This window comes from Bipolaris maydis (genome assembly GCF_028858645.1).
Source record: "Bipolaris maydis strain C4 unplaced genomic scaffold PSV08scaffold_6, whole genome shotgun sequence".
Classification (NCBI taxonomy): domain Eukaryota; kingdom Fungi; phylum Ascomycota; class Dothideomycetes; order Pleosporales; family Pleosporaceae; genus Bipolaris; species Bipolaris maydis.
Window position 1 is genome coordinate 1822809 of NW_027093862.1, and position 17628 is coordinate 1840436.

Here is a 17628-nt window from a genome sequence, read left to right on the forward strand (position 1 = left end):
CCTCGTGCTGCTGCAGATGTTGGTAAACCACCGAATTAGCTTTGCCGCAAGTGTACCGGATTCTTGGTGCACAAAAGTACTTTTGGTGCGAGGAAATGACGACGATGACGGTGATGGGAAGACTGTTTGGTGGAACTAGGATACCCAAATTGGCATGTGACGGATCAGAAAGGGCACGGGGAACACGCTGCTTGTTCGCTGGACAACGACGTAATTGCACATGTTGAAACTTGTTTTCTTTTTCGTGTTCCTGAGGCAGGGACATGTGCAGGGAGAGACGAAAAAGAACGTGTTCTTCCGAGTTTCCATGCATAAATTCTGGCTTGACAGACGTTGGGTAGGGCTGAAGAAGGGGTGTGTGTGTCGTTTCGTTTTTTTCCATGCATTACTAGAAATAGAACTAACCCAAGAAGTTTTTTTCAGAAAAAAGTAATTTAGCCTCACACAATTCAGGTATAAGAAACATAGATAGCAAGCTGTAGAATCATTTCGTAACAATGACTGCTCTAGCTCGAGAATACATTCAGGATGATAGATTCCAATGACGTCCAACAGTCTTCAGCTTATTCAAGTCCGCAGACGCCACGTCCCATCCATCAGCCTGCCATCCGCTCTTGAAATACTGAGCAGCATCCCCGGAGCCCTTGGGGTTCAATAGTGCCCAGTTCAGAGTAGCTTTGCCAAACATGCCGCCGTTGGGTTGCGAAATGTCGCCGAGGTGGCCAAGAGGCAGGATTCCCTTCCATTTGGGAGTACCAGCAGGAATATTCTTGAAGTCGTGTTCAGCCTGTAGGTCGAAGTCTTAGCCAGTATTCGCGAACAAACCAAAATGCCGGAAAAGAGGATATTGTGAGCATGCAAATCTTGGACATGATTCTGGACTCATAGTAGCATATCGACATGGAAGAACTCACATTGGGGGTTACTTGATCGGTCCGGCCACCCATAACGAAAAGAATTGGCTTCTTCCACGTAGATGCCAGATGAAACGTATCGTTATAGTAAAGGCCAGAGCTGAGAATTCCGACAATAGCAACTCGCTTATCAGGCAGATTAAAAGCAGCTTCCAGCCCATCACACGAGATGCCCGCTGCCATAATCCTGCTTGCGTCCACATTTGCGTATCTGCCTTTTCTAGCGTGTTTGTAAATCCAGTCAATAGCCTGCTTCATCGTCTTGTCGTTGGACGGGCCTTGCATGCTCAGGACACCGTCATGCGGCACGTTGTCTGGCGCCATGATGCCCTCGGAGATGGCGAGGAACCCGTTCGCAGCTACATGCTTGAGGAAGACTTGGTTCGAAGTACCGTCGATATTACAGGCGCTGTTGCCCCAGATGAAAACCGGAAATTTGCTCGAGTCAGCGATAGGGATGTCGCTCGGAAAGTAGATGGTGTGATTTGGGAGGCTGGAATCGACGTAGACCAAGATGTCGCTGCTGTTGTCATTTTGCTGTTGCAAACGTTAGCTTGCTAAGTCTAGTGAAGAAAGTTTCTTCCAAAAAAAGGGGAAATGTACGCGAATTTCTAATTGAAGGGGCGACGCAAAAACGCTGCCAACAGAGAGTGCTGCAAGAGCGAGCCTAAATGTGTACTTGATATCTGAAGGTGCAAAAAGAGCAACTAAACTGGGGTTTCAAGAGATGGCCGACATCAAAATGTATTATCTAACTGATTCAGCATGAAGTCGTGTTTTGTACGCTATTACCAATCTTTAAACTTTATCCAAGCTCGTATTTTCCCCCACTGGTGGACTTGATGCTACGTCCTAGATGATAGGGTAAGGCAGATGGCGAAAGTTTGTATATGATTGCACTAGCACGTTTGGTGCGATAAAACATGCCAGCCTATTCGCTCAAATGAATTTCAGAAAAGCATTTCCTCTTTTATTCTCGGCCCTACTCTTAGGTGCTGGGGTAATTGACTCGGCAGGGACGAAACACCGATTCGAGAACGTTTGTACAGGCAACATACACGACTACCCTCGACCCATTCTTCCTATTAATCTGTCATATTTTCATTTATCCGCCAAACCTTGTGTGGCTTCTCAAACCAACATGGCTCCTACTGCGCCCACTACTGCTCCAGTAAAAGTCCACTTGCAGTATCCCCTCCCGTGTGCAGCAGCAGCACCGGTAGGCTGCGAAGTCTCGGACAAATTTGTCGGGCTTGCACTGCTCGAAGAGGTCTCCGTAGTGCTGGTCCTACTCGGAGCACTCGTTGTTCTTGACTCTGATGATACGACTAGCGTAGTACTGACAACTGTGCTGCTGACAACCGTGCTGCTCGTCACAAACGTTGGCGTTTCAACAGTTATACTTGTTGATACGCTGTCGGATGTTGGGGGCAAAGTAGCGATTGGACTGTTGCTGATTGTGAATGGATCGCCCCATGTTGATGTTGGTGCAGCTGATGGCGAGGCAATACTAGGGATGAGGGCACTCGTCGAAGCAGCAGCTGGGGCTGAGACTTCGACAGTGAACGGTTCGCCCCAACTGCTTGTCTGTGCGTAGGAGACTCCGAGAAGAGACAAGAATACAGTCGTTCTCAACGGCGACTTCTTCATCTTGTTGTCCAAAACGAGTTGGCGTATCCGAATGTGATTTGTATCGGGAAAATATTGACTAGTCGATCTTCTGGATAGGAGCCGTAGTAGTAAAGTGCTGGATTCTTCTCTGTTTCCTTGGCTAATGGAGCCGAATCTATGATACCGACGCTCGAATCTGATTTTCTATGAGGAAAATCATGACCCGGTTCCTCCACGCTTTTAAGACGTCCCTTGCAAGGCTCTCCTCGGCATCCCTGCTGAGCTCATTCTCCGAGATCATCTTTTCAGGCTTACTCTTTACGTCTCTTTTGCTCCCGAAGCAGAAGTGTGTGGCGTTTCTTTGTATCGAAGCAGCCTAGATTTACGTCGGTGGTGGATTGATGTGCTGGCGTGGTGACACGTGATTGGTGAGCCTGCGCAAATCTCGGGTCTCCGCATCGCGCATATGCGAGACAACGGGCAAAACATAACACCGCGTCGCCGTTTATGTCGGCATTCTTGACGGAGATTTTACAGGACGCGCGGCAGTTAGTAAAAAATATGCAGTGGTTTCTACGAGCGATATATGTTATGGTTGTGGAAGAAGTGGCACATGGGCAACATAGAAGTCGCAAGTGAATGGAGTAAGCATAATGTTTCCGACCTTTTTCATCCTACTCAGGTAACAGAATTTTCCAAAGTTTGATTATCATTTGCACTATTTCATATCCAAGGCTGCAGTAATACTCAAGTAATACTATGAGCGTGCTCTATCCTGATAGAATCCAACAACACAAAAGGACGATCAATCATGTCGTCAAAAACATTCAGTCAGACGTTCCATATACAATTCACTCACATTTGTAGCCTCCATTGCAGGATCACAAACGTTACCATGACCTGGGCGTTTGCTCATTGCAAATTTTCACATTCACCTTGAGGTGAGTGCGCTAGCACGACTCACCTCGAGGTCACAACGCGCGAATTTAATTCCTCTACCTTCTATCGCTCGCAAAGCCTCCCACATAAACACAAGACGCGGAATTCAGCGGATTGTGTTGCAAATATGGCGACTCCAAGTCCCCCAAAAGCAACCAGATCCAATCCACCAAAAAAAGCACTATTCTTTGGGTCAGTGTATTCGTTGCTCATGTTCGCATTTGGAGACAATCGAATCTAACTTTACTTCAGAATCAGCGCAAAACAGAGTTTCGTCGTCATAAAGGTTGGACCAGAGAAAGTCCCATATGAAGTACACAAGGCTTTACTCACACACTACTCCGAGTATTTCTCCAGCGCTCTTAATGGTCCATGGAAGGAGGCACAAGAAAACTCAATCACCCTCAACGATATTGACCCGAAGACTTTCGGAATTTTCGTTCACTGGCTATACACTCAGAAGATTGCAACAGAAGAAGAAGTCAACCACATACTCGAGACCCATCCATGCGACGAACATGATGACAATCCGTACATCACTGTTCTGACAGAAGCCGTTGTATTCGGTGACAGGTTTCTGGCCCCCGATTTTCGCAAAGCTGCACAAAATCACACCGTTGACTACATCTGTCGTCAAAATGGAAAACACATGGTTCCTTTTCTCTATGCTAGCAAGTATGCTTTCGAGAACTTGCCAGACAGCCATAAACTCTGCAAATTTCTCATCGTTGTGCATTGCCATTACATGAGGTACCATGGGGGCTACATGGATGGTCTCATGACTGGATGGTATAGAGACAATCTGCCACGCACATTCCTTGTTGGACTCATAAAACGGTACACCGTCTTGGCAGAGATATTGTCATACAGTGGTTATGGACCCGACGACCGCTGCACTTATCATGAGCATGCAGACAGGCATGAGCGAAATGAATGTAAACAGGAAGCAATGCGCAAATAGGCGAGGGAGACATGGGACAGTGATCTCGAAAGACTCGTTGAGAAGTGGAATGGATGAACTTCGGAAGGAACATCTCAACACAGAACATCAAATGACATGCGAAAACTCGCGGGGAATGTATAAAGAGGCCCATGGGTAGGTTGAACTGACAGCCTAAAACTTCCATGCTTCCATGGATGTATCCTAAAGACGAATGAAAAATTCATGCGGTGAAAACTATGTGTACTGGCGTTATCTGCTCTTTGAACGCGTCGCTATAGTGAAACATTGCAATCTGCCGATGTCTTCGTCGCATCTGCATCATCTTAATCATCTACAAACTCGGCTTGATGTCCGTCACGATAACATGGCCTGAGCACATGGCAAAAGCTCCAGAAAGATATTCTTTACGAACAAGAATTTGCTTTTGACACACTGCTACCCAAGCTACGTACCGTTCTTAACCGCCTGTCATATGACTGATGGCCTGATATGTCATGTTATTAAATAAATAATTCCTCCTTGTTCCATGCATTCCAAACTGATCACACGGAAGTAGAATAAAAAAAGAACTATTCATCTCGCGATACACAGACACACACTGAGCTGGTAAGCAGTCGTCTAAGAGTAAAGCAATCGTAATGACTATCTGACTTCCAATGCACAAGTATCAACAACAAGCCAATCCCACATCCACCACCAAATGCAATAATTAAAAAGGGAACCCAGAGAAACCTCAACATCCAAGCCCACAAAAACCGCCTCTGCCATATTTCCAGATGCATCGATGCCACGCAATTAATCTCCCCAAAATCCAGAATCCAACGCAAAACCCAAGATCTTGACACCCCTTCGAACCTCCCCTTCCCTCTCAGACCCAGAATCACATGACCACCGGTAATCATTTGGCGCAAATCTAATAATCAAACTTATCCACAAACTCATACTCGTGCTCATCCTCATCCTCGTGCTCATCCTCGTCATCGTACGCATCCTCGTCGTACTCGTCGTACTCATCGTACTCATCATACTTACACTCATCGTCCTCGTCATCCTCTTTCTCGTCCTCATCATCCCCAACCATTTTTCTCTCCCAATAAAGCTGCACCCCAGGCATTGGACTGGAGACCTGGGGAACCTCAGACTTGTCACTGGCATCCAGGCTCTTCACCTCGTCCTCGGACTCGTCATCACCCTCTGAACTCTTCGTATCGGCAGACTCGTCGTCCTCGTTGTCGTCGCTGTCATCACCCTCGACCTGCTCCTCCTCGTTTTCCACCTCCTGCTCCTTCTTAACCGTAGTATCCAGCTTCGAATCAACCATATCCGTAATAGCCTTATCCATCTCCTTGCCCTTCTTCTCCTTGTCATCATCATACCTATCCTCCTTGGCAGAATCCTCCGTCTCCTCCTCCTCGTCACTATCCTCATTCCCCGTCCTCACCTTCCACCACTTAGTCGCCCTGAACTCTGCAAGCTCAACCAACATCTTCTCAAGCTCGCCCTCAAGCGACCACTTCTCATCCCTCAGCAGCGCAAAATCATCTTCCAGGCTCGTAAACTTGGCTCGAAGCTTTTCAGCCTCGCGCTTCAGGTCGTCGTTGAGCAAGGTCAGCTCGCCGTTCTTGGCGCTGGCTTGGTTCAGGGCGGATGTCATGTCGGCGATTTGCTTCTCCATGGTGGCATGCGTGGAGCGATACATGCTGTACCAGACTTCGCAGCGCTGGCGCATCGACGTGACTTGGTCCCGGAGGTTGCGCATCTCGGCCAGGGTGGCGGAGCTGGCGGAGAGGGAGTGGCGGACCCAGGATTGGTGCATGAGGGCTTCTTGCTTGCGCTGTTCTTCGCAGGTGTCGAGGCAGGTTTGCAGGCGGTGCACTTCGACTTGGAGGGTTATGAGGCCAGTGGACTGCGATTCGATTGTCTTGTGAGTGCTGGCAAGTTCGGCGATCGTCGAGTTGAGCGTGTTGCGCAGCGTGCCCAACTCCTTGCGGCCGTTGCTGTATGTGACTCGCTCTCTGGCAAGCTTTTCAACCGCCTCCTGTTGTCTCTTCTGAGCTGCCTCGAGGGCCTTGCTTGTTTCGTTGCGCGTGTTTGAGGCTTCGAGCAGTTGATTTTCGGCGGCGGAGAGTTTGCCCTCCATTTCTGAAAGGTGAGATTGAAGCTTTGTCACCTCCGCAGATGCCTCGCGATGTTTTCTTTGTGCTGCCTTATAGTTGCATGAGTTGATGATTGCCGATTGGGTGATATCGTAAAAGATGGCCCCAACGGCACACAAGGTGATTGCAACGGCAGCAACCACTCCCCCGTCAAACTCTATAAGCTCGAACATCTTTTTCTCGACGAGGTCGGGTTTTGGTTTGAGGGTGACGTCGGACTACAAGTGTGCTGTATACGTCTTGCTGTTGGATCTGTGTTATAATCAGTTGTTGAGAAAGAACGTGGAGATGCAATCCAATTTTAATATCTCTGAAAACATCATGCAAATAATCCGTGGGATGATACTTTGGGTGGAACGAGGTAAATGACCAGCTGCCCATGGTCAACAATTCTCGCTCCAACCAACCATGAATTTGGTGAATGTGGCTACCGCAAACATCATGTCAAAGATGGGTGGGGTTTGGGTCGTGGACGAGACCAATCTGACACGTTAGGGCGTCGGTAACTGGCCTGAACGTTTGCAATATGGCCTATGCACTAATCACAACCATGGGTACCATTGTGATCATGTACATATCAGTGGTTTGGACGCAGCTTTCGAAATATCGTCCCATGTGTAGCAGGAGAAATTACCACGCATTTTTTTTTCACGAACCACAGTATCCAGACAGGTGAACAAGGAATGTAATCGAAATCGATAATCTTATTTCTGGCTCAAAAACCTATACTTTTATGATAAAGCTCATCAACATGAAGCAAACCATAGACCTGCATGGGCGAATGGAAGTGATACATGGAGGCTAGTTTCTGTTTTCTATGCATCCTTACTGGTTGAGCTCGACGTAGTTGGCAGGGAAAAGACCCGATTGGCCGTTGAAGCTGCCGAGCCACCAGTCCTCGTCGGGAAATTCCTAATGTCACATGTCAGCATATTTTCGAATAGTAGACGTAGTAGTCGATATAACTTACCAGACCGGTAATGGTAGCTCCTTCAGGGAAGCTCAGTTCATTGTCCTCTGCGGCCTCATAGTCGTAGAGAGCAGTCGCGGTAGGACCTGAGCCACCAGCAGCTTGTGGTGCCGCAGCAGGCTCTGGCTCCTGCACTGCAGAGGGATGCGTAGGTGGTGGCGGTGCGGCCGCAGCACCAGCATCACCACCCTCAACCAGCTCGACGTAGTTGGCAGGGAACAGACCACGCTCGCCTTGCGAGTTGGTACCCATCCACCAATCCTCGTCTACCATGTCGATGTCGGTGACATATTCGCCGTCACGTAGCTCCACCTCGTTATCTTCGGCCTTTTCATAGTCGTACAGGATGACTGCACGCTTTCCAGAGCCGCCTGCGGCCGCCGGCTCATCGTCATCGTGACTAGCGGCAACAGCAGCGGCACCAATGGCAGCACCACCGACTGCAGCAGCGCCAAACGTGGCAGCGGCAACTGCAGCACCGGCACCGCGAGCGGGATCCTTGGCCTCAACCTGGGGCTCGGGGGAGATGTCACGGGCCTGCTGGGCTGCTTGGTTCAACGAACGAGTAGGCATAGCTGGTGCCTTTTCCTCGGCAGGAGAGAGTTCTTCTGGCTCTCTTCCGCGTGCAACGGGCATGGCGATGCGCACAGGTGAACCAGAAGGCTCGGGAGATGGGCTGCGGGGCCTCCGAGGCGGGGAGGGCAGACGCTGGTGCTGAGTTGCGCGAACCTCCTCCTTTTCCTCTTCTGGTTCTGATTCTGGCTGCTTAGGTCGGCTGGGAAGGCCGGGCAGAGAAACACCGCCCCTTATGCCTGCGTTGGGCTTGCTCGAGTTGTCAAGAGGCGGTGGGCTATCAGCCGCCACGGGCTCGGGCACAGGGCGACTGCTTGGGGCTCCCATTGGTGCAGCGCCCGAGAAGCGGTCCTTGAGGGAGCTTACACCTCCAGAAGGAGAAGTTGGTTCTTCTGCTTGCTGCTGCGGTGGTGGCGAGCCTCCCGTCCGCTGCTCATTGAGATTGGCGGCACCCGTTGGGCCTGTTCGAGTGGTTTGTACCGGCGCCCATGATTTGCCAGAGTAACCACTCTGCCAGCCACCACCTCCACTTGGCTGGCTTTGAAGGGGGTTAGGGCGACTTGCAGCGTCGGGAGCAGGTGCTGAAATAGATTCGCCGCGGGCTGCCTTCTTCTCGGCCCAAATTTGTGCAGGCGTCTTTCCTCCCTCATCAGCAAATGTCTTGCTTGCTGCACCGACAATGGGCGCAGGGACTGCGGGCGCTGCACCGAAACCTCCAGGTGTAGGAGCCTTTGTTCCTGTGAATGCGCTGGCACCAGCGAACTTGTTGGCAACCTTTGGTTTGGGCATGCTGGTAAGGCGTTCGGGCTGCGACTTGAAGGCTGCGGACCTTTCGGCGAGCGACTTTGGCGTCTCATCTTCCTCGTCCTTGGGAGCTCCAGGAGATGGGGGAGCGGCTTGGGCCTTTGCACGAATGGCTGCGATGTCAACCTTGCCAACGGGCTCATATGCGCCCTTGACTACAGTCGGTCGGTCGTCTTTGGCATCCTTTGCTTGAGCTCGGATAGCGGCAATATCAACCTTTCCAACTGGCTGGTATGCACCCTTGACAACCTCGGGGCGGTCGTTTGACGAAGAATCGTCTTTCCTTGCGGTAAGCTCGGCCATGTTGACCTTGGTGGGCGTGTAGGCAGTGCCCACCTTCTCCAATTGCGACCTGGAGACGGGCGGGGCATCGGCGCCCCAGCCATCACGGTCCTCATCAGCCTTGGGAGCGGGTGCACGCGAGCGTCCCAGCGGGTTGAAGCCGGAGCCTGCGCCTCCTATTGATGTGGGTGTGAATACAGGCTTCTTCGCAACGGGAGGTGGGGGGCGAGACGAAGGGATGGCGCCGCCTCCAGAGTACTTTGCGCCGGACGCGTCTGCAACCTTTTGGACAATCTTCTCGGGGCTGAGGTCGTCCTCGGAGCGAGCGGTGACTTGGACGTGGTATCCCTGGAAGAATTAGATGTCTGGCGGGAAAAGCTCGGGGATGGTCAGGCATACATGCAAAAGCTTGGAGACCACCGTAAGGTGGCTGCCAAAGTAGCCCTTTGTCCGCTCCGGGACGCCTTGACCGCACTGCGTGTGTGTTAGTCATGTATTTGCCGCAGTCTCGGCGCCCAACTTACCCAAGCTATCAGGACATTCTTAGGCAGTGACGAATTTGGGTCCTTGACCTTGACAAAGGCAAACTGGATGCGGCCCTCTGAGAACTCATCGACCAGGTCGGCCAGCTCGCCCTCTACACAGAAAATCAGCAATTGGGCTATTTGGGACTGCAGGTTTCTGGTGCGGGTGGTGCTGGATAAGGCGCCGATATCCGAGCTTGGGCTGACGGCTCAGCAGCGGTCAGGCAGCTGCCCGTCTTGGGCACCCGGGCCCCGGACACGGGAGGAAGCAATTGAGGAATTCAGACCACGGCACATACCTCCAGTGCTCTGGACCTTGAGGACACTCTCCTTTCCGCTGTCGTGCTGGAAGGCGCTGACGAGCGGGGCAGCTACTGTGAAGACGGCCCATTGGCCATATGTGGGTGAGCTGGCTTGGGGACCGGTTGGGGCAGGAGCATTGACGATGCTCTGGTAGCTCTTTGTGATGTTTGGGCCATTGCTGGAGGTGTTGAGCGTGGCCATGGTGGGCGGAGTGCGGGGGGGGGGAGGGGGAGAGGAGGGGGGAGAGAGAGGAGGGGAAAAGAGGGGTGGGCTGAGCGTGTGGAGGAGGTGGAGGGGGAGGAGGAAGAAGAAGAGGAAAAGAAGAGGAGGAGGACGAGAGGAAGAAGCACCAGGCGGGCAGCGGCAGCTAGCAGCACGGTGGTGGTGGTGGACAGCTCAGCGTGTGTACGCGTATGGATGCGGCAAGCGGATGATGGGTTGTGCTTGGGCGGCAGGGCCGAGCGGTGCTATGTCATATGGCTTGGCAGGCCGGGGCGTTCTCACGCACGCACAGGCGCAGCTGGTGGTGTGTCTCTCTGTGTGTGTGTGTGGCGGCCGGGGAAGGCTGCTGGCAATGGCGTGCAGGCGGCAACGGCAGCCTCGCGCCCTCGACCGCCACGGCCGCCTGCTTAGCTGCGTTCTAGCCGGCCCATTCACCTCCACTCTGCCACGACAACCCTCCACCTGGCCCCCGACAACACACCCGCCGCACCGCTTTTTCCCAACCACGCTGCTCCACGCGCGCTGCGCGCTGCTGCTCCCGCCTGCTGCGTGCCTTTATGTCTCTAGCCTGCCCCAACAACCCCCATCACCCCATCCACCATGGCGCTCGTCTAGGCTGGCATGCACGTCGACGGCTGTAGCACACCATGGAGGACCGCGAGTCGAGCGTAGTGTCGTCGGTCGACTTCTACTCCTCCGACGCACTCCCCAACCCGCCCACGGCCCAGCCCCAGGCTGATGGCCATGGCCCGCCGCCGCCGCTGGGAAAGCGCAAGGCGGAGGACGGTGTCGACGAGGAGCGCCATGCTCCCGCTCACCACCACACCCACCACCACACCCACCACCACCACCATGCCCAAGCCCATGCCCATGCCCGCAAGCGCAACCGCCGCGCCTCATCCCCCTCGCTGCTGCTGCCCGGCTCTCTGTCCGGCTGCGCAGGGCTGCCACCCCAGCTGTGGCAGCACGTCTTCTCCTTTTGTTCGCTCGCAGATCTCGGTCGATTGATCCAGGTCAATCGATCTTTTCATTGCTATCTCACAGACGTGCGCAGCGCCTCGACTTCAAAGTCGGGCCCTGGCCGTCTGCATCTCCTAAAGTCTGAATCGTTGTGGGCCTCTGCCCGCAATGCACTGTGTACAAAGCCCCCAAAGCCTCTCCCGGGCTTTACGGAGCTGCAGATGTGGCAGCTGGCCTGGTCCAAGAGGTGCCAGTTCTGTAACAAGCTTGATGCTTACTCTCCAGGCGAGCGCATCTGGCAAAAGGGCCCTGGTCCTGCTGGTGTGCGCGTCATCTGGCCCTTTGCCGTCAGGGCGTGCGGACCGTGTCTGCTCGAGCAGTGCCAGACGGTGAGTATAGAGTCGCTCCTGCCGCTCGCAAAGAGTCGCCACTGACTTCCCAGGACGCGAGCCTTCTCTTCTCGGCAGCCTCTGCTCTCCGCCCTGCCCTGCCCTTCGCCCTCCTCACAAACGACCAGCACTACGTGCCCGCTTACATGCTGCAGTCTGCGACCACGCCCGCCCACGTCGACATCGCAAAGTACTACTACAAGAAGCACGTCGACGAAATCACCCTCGAGCTCAACGACGCCCTCAGCCGCGGCCCTCAAGCGGCCGAAGAGTGGTCCAAAGGCCTGGGCGCCAGAGGCAAGGAGCGCATCAAAGTCGCCGAAAATTGGGAGCGCTGGGAGGCGAGGCACCAGGCCATGGAAGAACACACAGCAGGGCCGAAGCGCGCTGTCTCTGCAGCTCCCTCACATGCCGCCACGTCACACAGCAACAATCCCTCCAAATCGCCCCCACACCGAACACCCTCTCCTATAATTCACGCCCCGGTTCCAGCGAGTAAGTATGCTTCTGCTGTCTCATTTGCTGCCAGACATGGCAATGCGTCTCGACATCTTGACAGCACCCCTCCAGTTCGCAACCTAACAGCGGTAGCCCCATCGTCCCAGCACGCCCAGGCGCGACCCCCCACGGCTCCACCACAAGCCTTCACCCCGTCTGGTCAGAGGAATCTCCACGATGCAAACGAAGCCAAAGCGACTCGAAAGACCGACATAGAGCGTCGGTGTCAGCTAATGGATCCTCCAATTGCCCCAAACATCTTGCGCCACATGGACTCCTTCAAGGCGGCTATCCAGATTTCGCAGCCAATGAACGACTATGCATGGAGTGTGCTGCAACCCCGCTTGGTAGCCCAACTCCCTGCGGCCCAACAAGCAGAGGCTGACCACGTGTCCCGCGCTGCTTCTCTAACCGCCAAATCCTTGGACCGCCGCCATCTGGATGCAAACTCTAAAGAGGCCAAGGAAGCCATGGATCGGGACTGGGAAGAAACACAACGCCCTATCCGCGACAGACTTGATGCCATTGCTGAGGAATACATCGATAGGGTTTGGGATCATGGCCAATCTGTAACTCACGAAAACAGCCCAAAGTTTGCAGCCGACCTCCTGGCGCATGTTCGGCGCATCTTCTACGCCGACAAGACAGAAAGCGATGCTACTCAGCAGGTCCAAAAGGTACCGTCTTCTACTGACAATGCAGATTCGCGGCCGAAATTAGTACTCGAAAACATGAAGTGGGTATACGACAACAAAATCAAGCCTCTCACCGAGCCCTTTCGCAAGGACATTTTCCTTTGCTATGGCAGTGGTTGCGAACACAATAACAAGTACTACGGCTTTGAAGGCGTCGTTCAACACTACGGAGCCAAGCATACAGCCGCCTTTAGCTCCGGGAATGTCGTGGTTGCTTGGAGAGAAGCCGAATGGCCCGAGGATCCACCTTTCCATCCGGATCCTATGTCTGTCAAGAATCCACTCCTCACCCATCACCCTGCAGCAACCACAGGTGGGTATGGAGGCTACTACGGTGGATACTCCCGTGCGGGGACAGCGACCCCACACATGCCAACACACCTTCCGCAAGCAAGTCCCGGGCCGTACAACTATGGAAACCAATATGCAGGACCATTTGCCCCGCCACAGATGCCTCCTGGTTCGATGAATGGATTGGAGTATCCACAGCCGTATGCGACCCCGGTGGATGTTTACTCACACCAGGCAATGGGCCCCCCAGGATATGCTGCCCATGCTGCCCAGAACCCTTACTTGACGTCTCCAGCAATGATCAATAATGCCATAGCACCACCCCCTCCTCCCAACATGCCACCACCCGGCCACGGGATGCCTGAGACCGCTCTTAACGGTACAGAAGATACTGGTCAGAGCACTAGCTCGTTTGACAAGCAAGTAAGTACCGTTATCGAAATGACGCAGGATATGTGGAAGCGTACCTCTGGTATCAAGGACATGCCGAATAGCCTCCGCGTCTACGTGCTGCTACACCGCGTCATCTCAAAGTTTCATGTAGAGTTCAACCATGAACCAAACCTGAATCACTTCATCGATGCCCTTTCCAATCATGAGATTCCCAAAGCATTGAGAAATGCGCCAGGGCTCTCGTGCAAAGCCTGCCAGATTGGTTCTATACACCATCCCACAAGTTCTTTCTACTCCAAGTCCGAAGAGAGGATTACGTATACTGTGTTGAACCTAATGACACATTTCCGGAATCAGCATCAGCCATACCAGCAACCCATTCCTGGTCACGGAGTTCCGGCTGTAAGGCTCGATTGGAAAGAAAACATGATCGAGCTACCCAGTGAACGTTTCATCTCTGGTTTGATTCACGCTCCAGGTATGGATGACGAGAAACTGCTCATGATTGCGACGGTCTTTCCCAGCCTGTTCCCCATGCCCCTGCCCAAGATTGACGTGATTGATACCCATGGGTTGGCCTCACCTGCCTCTTCTGGCCCCAAGGACACGGACAAGACGTCTGGTGCAATCCATGCCCCAAGCGAGTCAGGAGGACCTCCCGCTTCTTCGATCATGGCTGGTCCAGAAGCTCACACTTCGTTGCCTGCAAAACCACCGGACACTGGCTATGACCCTCATCGTTCAGCTCTCTCAAGCGAAGCCAATGACCCACCAAACTCTATGAATACCAAAAGGTTTTACCGAGAGGGCTCGCCTGCGGAGCGTAGGCAACACCATTATGCCGAAGCTCGCTACTACGTAGGTTACATGAGGTACTTCACCAAGTCTAACCGAGCACTAATCATTGTTTAGATGCCAAGAGATCATCTGGATGACGGGTATCACCGCCCTCGTGAGTATGTAGAATATGCACCTAGTCCTAGGATTATTCATGCAGGTCCTGCATACGACGAGTACACTGGTCGCCGAACGGCATTCCGCGAGCAAGAGCGATACTACGGACCACCAGAAGACATTGTCTACGCACACCCGCGTGAAGGAAGTCATGGTAGCCGGGAGTACAGTGCCTATCCACGCCCAGTCAGGTACTACGAAGAAGACGATCATCGGCCTGATTACCGCTACATGAATGAGCGTCCACCACAGGATGCCAGCCCACTACAAGGGCAATCTGCGGCAGACAAGTTCCTGGCAGAGAACGAGCCTCCCCAGCCTCCGCCACCACCGCAGCCAGAAGGCGAAGCCCCGGCGCCGATCCATGAAACCGAAGGAGGATCTCGTTACACGCCTCCGCCTCCAGAAGCTCCTGCGCCAGTTGAAGCTAGCGCACCAATTCGTCCACTAGGCCCACCGCATCCTAGAGCACCATCAACTGTTTCCAACAGCTCTAGATTTGATGATTATCAATCCAACGGACATCGTATGCCGATGTCTGGGCCGAGTGGCCCACCACCGCGAAGACCTGGACCCCAACGTCGTAGAGATCGCCCCTATGAACACCGTGGTCACTCTCGCTACCAACGCTACATGAGTGTCGCCCGCGATGATCCATATGGCCGCGGGTCCAGCATGAGTCGATCGCAGAGCAGGAGATACGAGGAGCAACGTCGTCGTCTGGATCAACAAGAGACGCCACAACCCAACGCTGAACCTGACTATGAGCCTGACTACTCAAGGGAGCACAGCATTGACCAGCCCGGACCAGACGATGGCTATTATCCACATGCACGTCGCCATCCACGTGGCTACGTATCGGTGCAAGATCGTATGCATTCGCACGGTCCTGCATACTCGCCACCGCGATATCGATATGATGAACCTCGTGGGCCGCAACCAGTCTATGTCGACGAGTACGGTCACCCCATCCATGAGTATGAAGTGATTCGTGTGCGAGGCGACCCCAGACAGCGTGGGCCATACTTGCCCCATCAACCTCGTTACGAACCAGAACCTTATGGATACGTTCCAGTCCAATACGAAAGGCCACCACCACACAGGTACAACAGCCGCCCTGAAGAGTATATGTACTACGAAGAGAGGGAGAGGCCAGTGCCGAGGAGGCCAGTGCCAGAGGCCGAAAGTGACGTGTACGAGCCTCAACCAACCGAAATTAAGGTTGAAAGTGTGCCGGTACCTATGCCGCCGGAAGCGCCCTAATCGCCGCCAGCACGGGGTGCTCAGAGAATGTAATGACGGGGTTTAATCTCCTTGTATCTTGTCTGATATCTTGGGATTTTGCATAGCCAAGGTGTCGTCGGCTTCTTCAAGTTTATGATGTATTGTTTTCTTGGGAGGTTTGCTCTGAATGTTCTATCTTATTTCTAATTCTAGCTGCAACTGCACGAGGAAATACGAATTAATTGGCTTCAATTGGCTTTGCCACCATTTTTGACCATCCTGACCAATATGTACTGAGATGTTGTGAGACTTGGTTTTAGGCAGGCCTGCTTAGCTCGTCATGTGATTCTGCTGAGTTGTAGTAATAATACTGACATTTTTCCCGCTGTTCTGATAGCAGCGGAGCCGCAGGAAAACTTGAATGCGTACCAAGGCAACACGAGCATTTAGTTTTGGATTGGTTCACAGAAAAACAAAGTACTTTGAGAGGAAATAACTTTTTTGGTTGGCATATCTGCCTTCTAAGGGTATCAAAAGGGGAATTTTTTTTTAGTAAGAGGGGGAAAATGGGAGAGATGGCCCGACTAGACTGTCGATTTGACGACTGGCTCTGCTGAGGACTTTTCCTCTACGCCTTGAGCAGCGGCATCAATCTTGTTTTGAGCAAGACGCTAGGCAATCATTAGCAACTTAATTTTCCAGCAAAAGGTTAGGGGGGGGGGGGGGTCTGAAGTCTACATACCAGCAAGTTCCTCAGCAAGACAGCAATGGTAACCTTTCCAATTGCGGGAACATAAATGGAAGCCTTCTCCTTGACCTCTGGAGTGAAATTCCTCTCACTGGAGAAATTGATGCAAGCAGCACCATCGCGCATGAGCTCCAGCGGGACCTTGTACTTGTCGCCGGGGACGCCGCTAATCACAACGTCGCTGAGCGGCAGACAATCCTTGAGCGTCCAGCCGGGCTTCTCGACAACCTCATGCCGCCTCTTGCGCAAGCCGACACCGCGCGTGAATTCCTGCACATCGTTGATATCAACACTGTACACCTGGGCGCCATCATTCGCCAGCAGCGCAGCCAACGGCCTGCCGACGACCTCACTGCGATTGATAACCGTAATCGTGCGTCCGTGCAGGCGATTGCCATACGGCAGGATGGTATTGTAAATGCGGAGGTACTCGAGGATCTTGATGACGGCCAGCGGGGTGCAGGGCAGGATTGATTTTTTCGTGTTGGAGGGCTCGTCGAGGAAGCGGATGTTTTGGTACATGTTGAAAATGTAGCGGTGCGAGAGGCCCTCGACGTCCTTGTCGATGGAGACGATTTGCTGCAGGTATTGGTCTTGGCGCGAGCCGAAGATGGGGTAGTAGACTATTATGCCGTCGACGGCGGGGTCGGCGTTGGCGTCGAGGAGTGCGTCTTCGAGCTGGTCGCGGTCGGTTTCGCGGAGGGAGAAGGAGAAGCCACTGTTTCGAGGGAGTTAGATGTCGTTTAGTTGTTGAGTTTTTTGTTTCTCCCTCTCTTTTTTGTTCGCGCTGTTTATCTCGTCTTTCTTCTTTTTTTTTCTGGGGTTCATGTTGGGGGTATTTCTGGTAAAGTGCCTGCTAAAACAAATCGTTTGCTCACTTTTCAACACAGGTTTTGCCCGTCCATTCTGCGTAGACTCGCGCAGCGGGATCGGCGCTGGATAGAAATCCGACGAGGAGTGGCTTGCGTCCGATTTTGGCCAAGCCCTCGCGCACCTCGTCAAGAAGGCCTTTGGCGATGTTGTTGGCGAGGATGACTTTGCAGTTGGGTTTGTCGTCGGCCATGGTGGGGTAAAGTGTTTTTGGGGGGAAGGGATGGGGTGAAAATCTGGGGGGAAAGTGAAAGGCTGGGTCTCCCAGAGAAGCGATATTTATACAACGGCCACTGTTTTTGCTGGAACAGCGGCACTTCTGGTTTGACTATTTTTAACAGATGCTCAATTTACTTACTCGCCGA

The 17628-nt window shown here is 53.0% G+C and overlaps 7 protein-coding genes across 7 annotated transcripts; 2 read left to right on the forward strand and 5 right to left on the reverse strand.

The window, feature by feature from the left end:
- Positions 1 to 523: 523 nt before the first annotated feature.
- On the reverse strand, positions 524 to 1421 carry PSV08DRAFT_178399 (uncharacterized protein; the record flags this gene model as incomplete). Its single annotated transcript, XM_014217794.2, has 2 exons — positions 524 to 787; positions 915 to 1421. Coding segments are annotated over 2 exons (771 nt in total), but the record flags the coding sequence as incomplete, so codon positions are not given.
- A 620-nt stretch (positions 1422 to 2041) lies between these two features.
- Positions 2042 to 2733, reverse strand: PSV08DRAFT_296284 (uncharacterized protein). Its single transcript, XM_014217774.2, has one exon. The coding sequence runs from the start codon at positions 2562 to 2564 to the stop codon at positions 2046 to 2048; it is 519 nt and encodes a 172-aa protein (XP_014073249.1). The 5' UTR covers positions 2565 to 2733; the 3' UTR covers positions 2042 to 2045.
- An 858-nt stretch (positions 2734 to 3591) lies between these two features.
- Positions 3592 to 4425, forward strand: PSV08DRAFT_370949 (uncharacterized protein; the record flags this gene model as incomplete). The annotated part of the gene is made up of 2 exons (XM_014217793.1): positions 3592 to 3662; positions 3723 to 4425. The coding sequence occupies 2 exons, from the start codon at positions 3592 to 3594 to the stop codon at positions 4423 to 4425; spliced, it is 774 nt and encodes a 257-aa protein (XP_014073268.1).
- Positions 4426 to 5320: 895 nt separating this feature from the next.
- Positions 5321 to 6944, reverse strand: PSV08DRAFT_409604 (uncharacterized protein; the record flags this gene model as incomplete). Its single annotated transcript, XM_014217799.1, has 2 exons — positions 5321 to 6541; positions 6801 to 6944. The coding sequence occupies 2 exons, from the start codon at positions 6942 to 6944 to the stop codon at positions 5321 to 5323; spliced, it is 1365 nt and encodes a 454-aa protein (XP_014073274.1).
- Positions 6945 to 7249: 305 nt separating this feature from the next.
- Positions 7250 to 10220, reverse strand: PSV08DRAFT_202073 (uncharacterized protein; the record flags this gene model as incomplete). The annotated part of the gene is made up of 5 exons (XM_014217783.2): positions 7250 to 7475; positions 7534 to 9540; positions 9592 to 9666; positions 9717 to 9829; positions 10016 to 10220. The coding sequence occupies 5 exons, from the start codon at positions 10218 to 10220 to the stop codon at positions 7389 to 7391; spliced, it is 2487 nt and encodes an 828-aa protein (XP_014073258.1). The 3' UTR covers positions 7250 to 7388.
- A 668-nt stretch (positions 10221 to 10888) lies between these two features.
- On the forward strand, positions 10889 to 15876 carry PSV08DRAFT_390042 (uncharacterized protein; the record flags this gene model as incomplete). The annotated part of the gene is made up of 4 exons (XM_014217827.2): positions 10889 to 11027; positions 11103 to 11590; positions 11644 to 14325; positions 14380 to 15876. 4 exons carry the CDS (start codon positions 10889 to 10891, stop codon positions 15682 to 15684), a joined length of 4614 nt encoding a protein of 1537 aa, XP_014073302.1. The 3' UTR covers positions 15685 to 15876.
- A 250-nt stretch (positions 15877 to 16126) lies between these two features.
- PSV08DRAFT_202078 (uncharacterized protein) lies at positions 16127 to 17512 on the reverse strand. Its single transcript, XM_014217779.2, has 3 exons — positions 17272 to 17512; positions 16388 to 17111; positions 16127 to 16316 (listed from the first exon to the last, which is right to left on the reverse strand). Exons 1-3 carry the CDS (start codon positions 17454 to 17456, stop codon positions 16230 to 16232), a joined length of 996 nt encoding a protein of 331 aa, XP_014073254.1. The 5' UTR covers positions 17457 to 17512; the 3' UTR covers positions 16127 to 16229.
- Between the last annotated feature and the right edge of the window lie 116 nt (positions 17513 to 17628).

Bases quoted from the DNA above. Each gene is read 5' to 3' on its own strand.
- PSV08DRAFT_296284 (XM_014217774.2), bottom strand. From the start codon at position 2,564: ATGAAGAAGTCGCCGTTGAGAACGACTGTATTCTTGTCTCTTCTCGGA.
- PSV08DRAFT_202078 (XM_014217779.2), bottom strand. From the start codon at position 17,456: ATGGCCGACGACAAACCCAACTGCAAAGTCATCCTCGCCAACAACATC. The intron at 17,112-17,271 runs GTGAGCAAACGA...CCCTCGAAACAG, and splicing joins GGCAAAACCTGTGTTGAAAA to TGGCTTCTCCTTCTCCCTCC. The intron at 16,317-16,387 runs GTATGTAGACTT...ATGATTGCCTAG, and splicing joins TCTTGCTGAGGAACTTGCTG to CGTCTTGCTCAAAACAAGAT.